At 37.8% G+C, this 9,957-nt stretch overlaps 1 protein-coding gene across 2 annotated transcripts in view; it reads right to left on the bottom strand.

Annotated features, from left to right (window-relative positions):
* Window positions 1-810: 810 nt before the first annotated feature.
* Window positions 811-9,957, bottom strand: part of TMEM135 (transmembrane protein 135) — a 160,906-nt gene continuing 151,759 nt past the window's right edge. For both annotated transcript variants that reach the window (XM_048294497.1, XM_048294498.1), the window contains 5 exons: window positions 8,752-8,815; window positions 7,998-8,074; window positions 6,339-6,437; window positions 4,768-4,835; window positions 811-3,215 (listed from right to left, as the gene is read on the bottom strand). In XM_048294497.1, coding sequence (XP_048150454.1) covers window positions 3,083-3,215; window positions 4,768-4,835; window positions 6,339-6,437; window positions 7,998-8,074; window positions 8,752-8,815 — 441 coding nt within the window. In that variant the 3' untranslated portion in view covers window positions 811-3,082. The remainder of the gene's footprint in view (window positions 3,216-4,767; window positions 4,836-6,338; window positions 6,438-7,997; window positions 8,075-8,751; window positions 8,816-9,957) is intronic.

Below are 9,957 nucleotides of genomic sequence, written 5' to 3'. Positions count from 1 at the left end.
CAGGGAGCCAAACACTATTGCCCTGAGCAGACTCCCTAAGGATACCCAAACTTCTACTGCAGAACTGTGACATTTCAGGTTGACCCACCACTTCCCACCAACTCCTGAGCAAGCCTAACCCTGTATTCCTCTTTGCAAAACAAACTTCCGCAAGAAGTTTGGAGTCCTCAAAGAGACACTCATCCTATGATCAGAAACATGAGCAGGCAGAAAGCACTGGCCTTTCAGTCACATACAGCCCAGCTGCCTGGCCACCTGGCAGGCAGAGCTCAGGGTGTGCAGCTCTTCCCTGCCAGCAGATCCAGAGCTGTGCTTTGCTCTGTTTGAAAAAGGAACAGTAACATCAACTCACGTTCCCCAATTACCCACGGAAGCGCAGAGCTGAAGGCTGCCAGCTGAACTGCTCCGGTGCCACCTCTTCACTGACATTGCACTAAGACTTCATTTTGCAATAAATTTAAATGCTCGGTCACATTCCCAGCATTCCTTCACCACCAAGAATCACTTCCAGGGCTAATGCCTGCAAACTGAAAGAGGATCCACTTGGATTAGATATAAGAAAGAAGCTTTTTATAAGGAGGGTGGTGAGGCGCTGGCACAGGTTGCCCAGAGAAGCTGTGGATGCCCCATCCCTGGAAGTGTTCAATGCCAGGCTGGATGGGGCTCTGAGCAAGCTCTGGTCTAGTGGAAGGTGTCCCGGCCCATGGCAGGGAGGTTTGGAACTAGATGGCCTTTAAAAGGTCCCCATGATCCTATAACTCCATTTCACTTACAACTCCAGAGAGCTTATTAACAACATGGCCAAAAAAGTCACTTTTTCAAGCAGCAACTGTTTATTATTGGGAAGAACATTAGGACTTTATTTTCTTTTTCTCTTACATATATTCAATTTGAATAAAAATAATTTAAAAATGTTTAACTTCTCTTTATATTACATGAAAATACCTTGAAACAAGAACTGTGAATTTTGGAAGCAAGAAACATAGACAAAACTGTTGGTTAGCTGCTGAGATGTAGTTCTTGGGGTTTTTTCCCCAAAAAACCCCTCAAATAGAGAAACAGTCACAATTGTCATTCCAGTGGAGAAACTTATTCCATCTATAAAATATCTTTACGTTTGAGAATGATACATAGTTACAGTAGAAAGTATTCATAATATAGCGTGTGAGTTCTAATATACCACCTAAAATATATAACTTCTCAGAGTTTATAAGGTCAAATATTTTAGACCATATTCCAGTGGAAAAACACTACAAATCTCTTACAATCCTTTTAAAGTTCCTGTTGAATTAACTTTTATTTCCTTTTGAGGAATTTTAATATAATTCCAAGCAACAAAATATTGCATACAAACTAGCTTGCAGAACTTTATTCACACTAAATTGGACAACCAATGTTTAAAAGGATGAAGCACCTTTAGTAACAGTGACAAAACATCACTGTTAGTGTAGCTGATGAGGAAGCAGACTTTGAGCACAGATTGGTAAAATTTTCATGAGAATAAATCTAATAAAAATTCCTGTATATTCAGTATTAAGAAATTCAACTAATTGGAATTAAAATATGCTTATGGCCGGGGTAGGATTACAGTGTTACAAGACAAAGAGTCTACTAATTAGTCCAATTCATATTATCTGATAAAGACTCCTAATAAAACACTGATTTCTTCTTTTTTTATTTTTAAAATACATGCAACCTACTGAAATTTCCCTGGCTTATCTCATCTCTTTTCAGTTTTTTCTGCTGAATGTGAATATAGTTTATCTTTTCATTAACTTCTAGGGTAATGAACACCATTCAGGATCACCTGAATGGGTTATAATTTAAAAAAGCCCTAAAAAGCAAAGAAAAAAAAAAGCAATTAGCATGTCAAGGTCCCACTTTAGAACACAAATCTGCAGAAATACGTACAGTAAAAATGAGATGGACTTTGTGTAGGTAGTTATTTGCATTGAGTACCATATCAAATTTAATGTAACTGTTCCAGTCGTGGGACTGATGGCCCGATGGAAAACCACTCTTCACCAATTACAAGGAGAAAAGACTATTAATATGATTGTCAAAACTCTTCTCTTGTAACAGCTTAACCTCAGGGGTCAGCTCTCCTCCAAAGAAATGCTTGAAACGCTGGCTGATGCTGCAGCCTGACAAACAACCCGATGCCATCTAAGGCGACAATGTCAAACCTTTTCAAAAATAAACATTTTGCTTCAGTATATTTTAGTTGGGGAGGGAGGTGGTGGGTGTCTGTTTTGCTTTGTTTTGTTTTGTTCTTGGCTTTTTTATTTTTGTAACTGTCTGCTGTTTCCAGCACCATCTCAGAGGCTGGAACGTTTCATTCCTTCCTCTGTGTCCTTTTCCCCTTGGCAGATGCTGCCCACCACACCCGCCGCTCCTTGGCGCACAGCAGCCACTGGTACCGCCTTCTTGTTTTCCTTGTCTGTTATCTGTGTCATCAGTGGAATTTACAGCTCTGGAATGTGATTTCTGAATCAGTATGCATTTTCTTGTCCTAAAGAATGCCTTATTTTGCAACCACAGCTGTATAAAAATACCCTAATTTTAACTAATGAGGAGGTGGTGGCTCTTTTGAGACAAATCAGTGACACAATTTAGAAAAACAGGGAGGCATTTTCACCAGACTAGAATATTCTTAAGATCAGGTAAAATTTTGGACCTAAACTGTGTCAATTGTCTTCCTTTCTAAATTAAGAATTACTTTTAGTTTTACCAAGAAATATTTTACTGGTATGAACTATGGAATTTTTGAAATTATGAAGCATATTTATGTTTTACTTCTCTTCTCTAAATATATTACTCATTTGTTTAATTCATTCAGGATTCTACCATACTGTCAACCAACTATAGTAATCCAGAAATGTTTTCTGCTTATGGAAGGGGCTTAATCACTAAGCCACACCTCTCTGCAAAGCTTCAGTATTTCTGATTGGTAAAAAGCATTTCTCATTGAAGTAATACTGAAGTGGAGCCCTAGCCCTCCTCCATATATACGACTGTCAAGTTAATTAACTTTTCAGGACAAAATGCTGATCACATTCAATGACGACCCACACTGTCGTGCTCAAGACAGCTCCAGAGGTAGCTCTGGTGGCACAACTGTGTATCTTGGGTCAAGCTTAGGTGTGAAATCCTTGAAGTTCTTAGATGCTTCAGTACCAAACACATCTAAAACTTTCCTGTTCATGAGAGCAAACCTGAAAAAGAAAAGACAACAAAGCATGAATGCATGACACATTTACTTACAAAAAATAAAATTATTTCATGTCATGAAAGATTATCAAAATCTCTGAAGTACAGGCTTCAACCTGCACTGTCCAGAGTTTGAAAGTTTTTCACCTCAGGCAATAAAGATTTTTAAAAAAATGCATTTGAAAAACGTGGCTAATAGTGTTTGTGTAAGTATACTTCATATAATGCAACTTATGAAAAAGGGGAAGAGTCCCCTTCTACTTTTAATTCCACAAAAAAAAGGTCAAACCAAAATATACTACTGTGCTCTCTCATTCCAGCAGAGCAAACTGTGGCCCTGCCTGCCCAAGACTGGATGTCAATTTTATGGGTGTTACACCCTATTTCCATTTTGTTGTTCCTCACAATTATAGACTGAAAAGTGTACGAAATGTCAAAAGAAATTGCCTTTATGGACAGAGTGACAAAATTACTATTACAGAGATTTGCTTCAGATAAAATAAATGAGCAGAACAGAGTTTCTCTTCCTCCCTCTCTTTCAACTAAGGCAAGTTTAGGATTAGGACAAAATGAAAAAATGCAGCCCAAATTGGACATCTGCACTGACATCATTCCCTGTATCATGTTTGTATGGCCTCAGAGGTTGCCTGAGGACTGCCTCCAGGCATCCCAAGGAAAGCTTCCTGCTATATTGTGCAATGTATTCAATCACCTCATGTGTGTACTGTGCCATGGGGAGTGTACATTCAACATGCTCCTGGGACTGGCCTCTGGTTTCACTTCTGTTTTTACAGCCCGGAGAGTTCGTTGTTGCTACAGACATTACCTTTTATAATCCTGTTCATAAACTGATCTGCATCAAGATTTGGATGCCTTGTTCCTGCCACACGCTGCACCAATGCAACAGTCTACACTTCACTAACCTGTGTTTTTATAAGTCAGTTACAGCAAAATCTATTTTTAAAAGAAAGTTTTTTAGATTCCTGCAGCAAACAAAAGAAACATCCAGTAAGATATTACAGTGTATATTTATGATTATAATCAGTGAAAATTTTTCAGTAGCTTTCCATGAAAAAAAAATCCTTTCCCAACTGAAAGTTATAAAAAAGTACTGAAACTTTCAAGTATTCTTAAAAGATATTCTGACATTTCTATTAATGCTTTTAAATCCACAGTAATACCTGTTGTCAATCACTGTACATACTAAGTGATTCCTTCAACATGTATAGTTGTTTACTGGATTCTTCATGTTCCAATGGAATCTGAAAGCATCCCACCCTCCAAGTGAACTAAATAGGCTTCAAGTAAAACACTCATCTGCTAAATAGTCTTCACTAGAGTTAAGTCTGCTCCTGTCATTACACTAAACCCAGCAATGTCACTTCAGCAGCAAAGAACTTCAAGAGTACTGCAAACCGTTTGAAAAGCAGAGTAAATCCACAGGAAATTAGCCCTCATGTACTTCTAGGGCTCTGCTGTTGACAGTGAATGACACAGAAAGCTGAGTGTGATCAATGACAGTTTTAGACAAGCCATAACACACCCCTGAGTACATACCTGCCCTTTGTTAGTCGCAAAAGAAATTTCCAGTATGAAGGTCTCAGGTTCTGAACTTCCATGACAGCCTGCAAGGAGAGGATTCTGTCAGAGCCAGCTGACACTGTCAGGCAAAAGCTTCATCTGCTACATTAGGTTGCCAAAATTAGCAAAAGGATTGTTATGGAACTCATTTTTCCCGCTCTCTGCTGAATTCAGGGCTCTGTATGACCACCGCCAGCACAGACTGATATTCCCAGAATACAATCTTTTTACCAGTGGTGACAATTAACTTACATCTCATTGCAGCGAAAGCAACAACAATCGTTACTCCTGTATACATGACTTTGGACTGGTGGATGCCAAATTTACCTGCTACTTTATCCCCTACCCACTCTGCATTTTGTGATCCACCATTTCTTGTAGTCATATTTATAGTTCATGTTACATTATCTTAAATAATGTCATATAGCCAAAATCCATGTCTTCTCTCTATTTCATTACTTTTCTGGGTCACTAAGAAATATAGTGAATAACAAACACCTCAGCATAGATCCTTTTACTAATTTCTCCTTCCTTCTTCCTGCTAAACATAGCAATTTATTTCTAGCCTTAGATTCGTTTTCCAATTAGTTATTAAGTAACGAAAAAACCAATTCCTTCTTTTTTCATATGAACTTTATGTCTGTTAGTCTCACACGATTGCTCCTGATAGCAGTATTTTGGAGACCTTCAGGCACATCCCAAGCACTAAAATATCAATTCACTTTGATACTAGACTTAGAGATATTCCCAAGAACATGGGAACAATGAGGAGGAGGAGTGTCTCTTAACTGTCCTGTTAAGCACTAGACAGCAGAAGATTGCTTTAGGGTCATTTTATATACTCTTTATTGGGGAGCACAAAAAATATACATAGTTATGGAGGTCCAGAGAACATGCAGTTCATGCAGAGATGTTTCAGCAGAAGGTCTAGAAATGGTGAGATGTAGTAGAATAGTAGAGCTATTTGGGTAGCACTGAAAAGCTGCTTTTCTAGCTGATGCAGATGATAAAAGGACTGAGGGTAAAGGCATGTAGCTGACTTGAGAAGTGCAAAGGATGGTAACTACAGCTTGTTTCAAATGTAACACTTCAGGGTTTTTACTACTTTTTTGCAGATTTTTTCAACTAGGCAACATTAATTCAAGTCAGCTGACAGTGAAAACTTTCAGTTGATTTAAAAAACCATAAAATATTGTATCATATTGTTTGCTTCCTTGAGAAACTGTCCTTTCACATGCTTACGGAAGTTCATACACTAATGTTCATCTTCTGGGTCAGTGCATTTTAAGATCCTTTCCAAAGAATTCCATGTTTGGTATATTCAGCTACAAGCACAGGAGAAAATGAGTCCTAGAAATGACCTTCCCAAAGTGACACTCAAAACCAGGATGCAGGAGCCCCAGGATGCAGGAGCCCCAGGAGGCAGGAGCAAGATGCTGTGAATCATTACATCTCACCATCTTTTCTATACAACTGTCTCCTGTGCTCCTCATTTCATTCAACATTTGATTTAAAGAACTTCATGTTCTGCTAGAGAACATACTTACTGCCTGAAAGCATATCGATGTAGAAATGGCATAGATGATGCTGTCTGCATGAGGAAAATAGGGAACCTTCCCTGCTTCAATGCCTTTGAAGTATACAGTCTATAAAAATAAACAAAAAAAGCTGAATTCAACAAAATCGAAGTACCTTTTTACTTTTTGTTTTACCTTTTCAAAAAAGCATGTCGACATGATATATTTTTAATACACCCACAAATGTGACATTGGTTAAGATAGATTATAGAGGTTGTCCTAGATCAATCTAATAAGAGGCTGTTAATGCACAGAACAGGACTAGCAACAGCTTGGGTGTTACAGATCCTACAGATAAAAAAGGGAAAGTTTGCTTTGTTAAATCCTTCATTTTAAAAAAGCAAAAGAACAGTGCAATAACTATTCCAACAAAGTGAATATTCACTCTTCTTAAACAGCTTGAAATCACATACTTTACTTTCTGAGAAAACATCTACAGTTTATTTTCCTGAGCACAGCCTGACCTTGCAAAGCAGCACACGCCTCTTTGGTCAGTTACCCTTGGCTTGCGCAAGATGATAAAAGTAGTAAAAAAAAAAAAAGAAAGAAAGAAAGAACACACAGCACTTTTCTTATTTCACTGTAGCCTTGATGTCTCAAAGTCCAGAGAAAACCATCAGCAATACAAGATAATATTGGTTTTTTACAACTGGTGCTTTAAAAGTCAATATGGGTAACACAGATTTGCCTTTATATGACCAATATGTGAACTGCCTTCAGAGCTTGGTCAAGGAGTAGGAACAGAGAGTATCTTCTCTTTTTATGTTTAATCTTACACATAACAAAAAAAAGTTCCTTCTTTTCATGCTCTTTAAAATGAATTCTGCTCTGGTAATGGAGATGGATAAATATTGCTAGAGACCAAGCCTCTCAAGGTCTGCAGGAGAAATATGTGATTTGGGGATGATACACAGTGAGAGAACATTATCAACTCATTCCAGTGGTGGTGTTGGGGAATTAACCAAGACTAAGTCTCAATTTTATGGAAAAATTACAGTAAGAAATCAAATGCTGGTTAGAAAGTATAATCAACATACCCAAACTCTGTAACTATTTTTTTTTTTCTAGGCTCCTAATTTTAACAAGTTCAGAGAAATAATTCAAGCCTGAAGAATAGCAATTAGAACAAAGTTCATTCCAAAGCTGGGAATTCAATAACAACTTCAGCTATAGACTAAAACCTAAGCTATTTTGAGTTATCTTAGACTGTTGAATGCCAAAATTAGGGAACAAAGGCAGGAAGTTAAGCTGTAGCTTTTGGCAATAAATCTGCAATTAAGGACTAAGTCTGATTTATGTTTCTGGCAGAACAGACGTTCTTGGAACTTTCAGATTTAAAAAATCTGCAAAAACTACAAAGCAAAGGGTTGTCAGGAGATTAAAAAAATTCATGGAGAATATACATGAAGACCAGTGGATAAGGGACATTTAAAATGAGTCAAAAAATAGAAAGTAAGAAAGATATGAGACCACATGGCAGCACTACCTCTTGGCACACATATACTGAAACACCATCACAACACAACTTTGTATTTTACTGCAATTGCCTGACAAAGCCTCTGAAGTTCATTCTTCTGCCTTGAAAAAATATATGAAATGAAGATCTCTGTTAATAGGTTAATAACTTACCTCTACTAATTTGGACACCAGATACATAGAGATAGTTGTACTTTTGTAAAACATCATAGAAATTCCTGCTAGACACCCTGAAACAATTAGAAAAGAAAAGCATTGTTAAGGTTGTGATTTGCATTGTTAAGGTCACTGCTGTGGTGTGTCAGCCCAACAAACACTGCACAGGACTATTTATTTCTGTTGTTAGTTCAGTGATGCTCTTTTGCTGCCCATCCAAGTATGGTTTATATCACTAAAGAGAGAATGTTTTAAAATGCTGAAACAAATCTGTACTTCAGTGCTCAGGAGCACAGTATCAAATTTCTGTTCTTTGTGGGATGAGAGACCTCTGCAGCTCCAACATGTGACAGATACACATGAGGGAAGGGCCTCACCACCACAAGAATTTCATGGCAAAAGGGTCTTTCTCTGGACCCACTGGAGCACAATGTGTATTCTGTCACATATGGAAGAGTCAGTATTTTCATCTCACATCTCTACAGCTGCAAATTAAAGGACAAGTTTATATTTGTGCACACAGTAATATACTGTCCTTGGAGATGACCATAAACTCCACATTTGACTGAATTTGCCTTACAATTTTAATTGCAACTCTTTCTTTGACACTACTTGAAACATCAGTTTAACACAACCTTGATATACACAGTCCTATTTTCATCACAGAAGCCTGAAAAGGGAATGGGAGGACAGACAAGAGGAATACTTACAGAGTCCCAACACAGGCAACACAAACTTTTCATGGACTCACCAGCTACAAGTGCATGAAGTTCATCATCTAGGTTTCGGACCCAGCGCAGGAAGCAACTTGTACCCTGTGCAGGAGAACAGAATGCTGGCTTAGCCCTACTTATTTCTGGTAACACACAGACTGGAGGTATTCCTTATAAACTGGTAATATAGTGCACAGTAGGAATTAAGAGTGTAGTGTGATAATACCCATAATCACAGAATCATAACATGGTTTGGCCTGGAAGGGACCTTAAAGATCATTTCATTCCATCTCCCCTGCCATGGGCAGGGACACCTTCCACTAGACCAGGTTGCTCAGAACCCCATCCAGCCTGGCCTTGAGCACTTCCAGGGATAACACATTCTTCTACTTGGTAAGGTTGTTACAATAAAGGCAATTTAATTGATACGTGAGGAGGCAAATTTCCCATTATAAGACTCTGAAAAGGGAAAGGTAAAATCACATTGTAATTTCTTAAGAGCTGTAGAAACTTCCATTACTGGGACATGTTATGTCTGATTAGGCAATCTTTACCACATCAAGAGACAGTAAATTACATCAACAAACCACAAGAAATCAACAAAACTAAAGAATGACCTTTTTAAAACACTGGTGATACTGAAGTCCAGAGAGTTGGACACAGTACCCGAAACATTTCAGTGTTTTAATTTACAATTCACTGCTGCCATTTCTTTCAAAATTAGAGAGCAGATTAATCTAATTTGAATTCCAATCTAATACCAAAGCTAATCTTGAATTAATGTCATCCTCATTTGCTGTACCCGTCTAGACTCTTTCCCATGATAAAGGTTTTTTTCAACTACATACCAAACCTCCTGAGATTTTTTCATGAATCCAATAAATTCTGGAACTAGGAAAATACATTCATCTAAAAACACAGAACTGTATTTTGGATCCAAAATGCAACAAGCATTTCATTTTTTTTTGCCATGGCCCAATTTTTTTAAGTGATTAGAATCTTTGTTGCCCTACATGCCTATTTAAACTGGAAGAAAAATATAATGCAACCCAAATTTGTGTAAGTTATGAAATGCAAACAATAACATATAGTAGAATCATAGAATTAGAGGATCATTTAGCCTGGAAAGGACATTTAAGATTATCAAGTCCAACTGTTAATCTGTCCACCAAGTCCACCACTAACCCACATCCCCAAGTGCCACATCCACACACCTTTTGAACACTTCCAGAGATGGCAATGCC

The sequence above is a fragment of the Corvus hawaiiensis genome, chromosome 2 (genome assembly GCF_020740725.1).
Source record: "Corvus hawaiiensis isolate bCorHaw1 chromosome 2, bCorHaw1.pri.cur, whole genome shotgun sequence".
In the NCBI taxonomy this organism is placed as follows: domain Eukaryota; kingdom Metazoa; phylum Chordata; class Aves; order Passeriformes; family Corvidae; genus Corvus; species Corvus hawaiiensis.
Note: the sequence above shows the minus strand (reverse complement) of the source record. Positions and strands in the feature narration are given on the sequence as shown.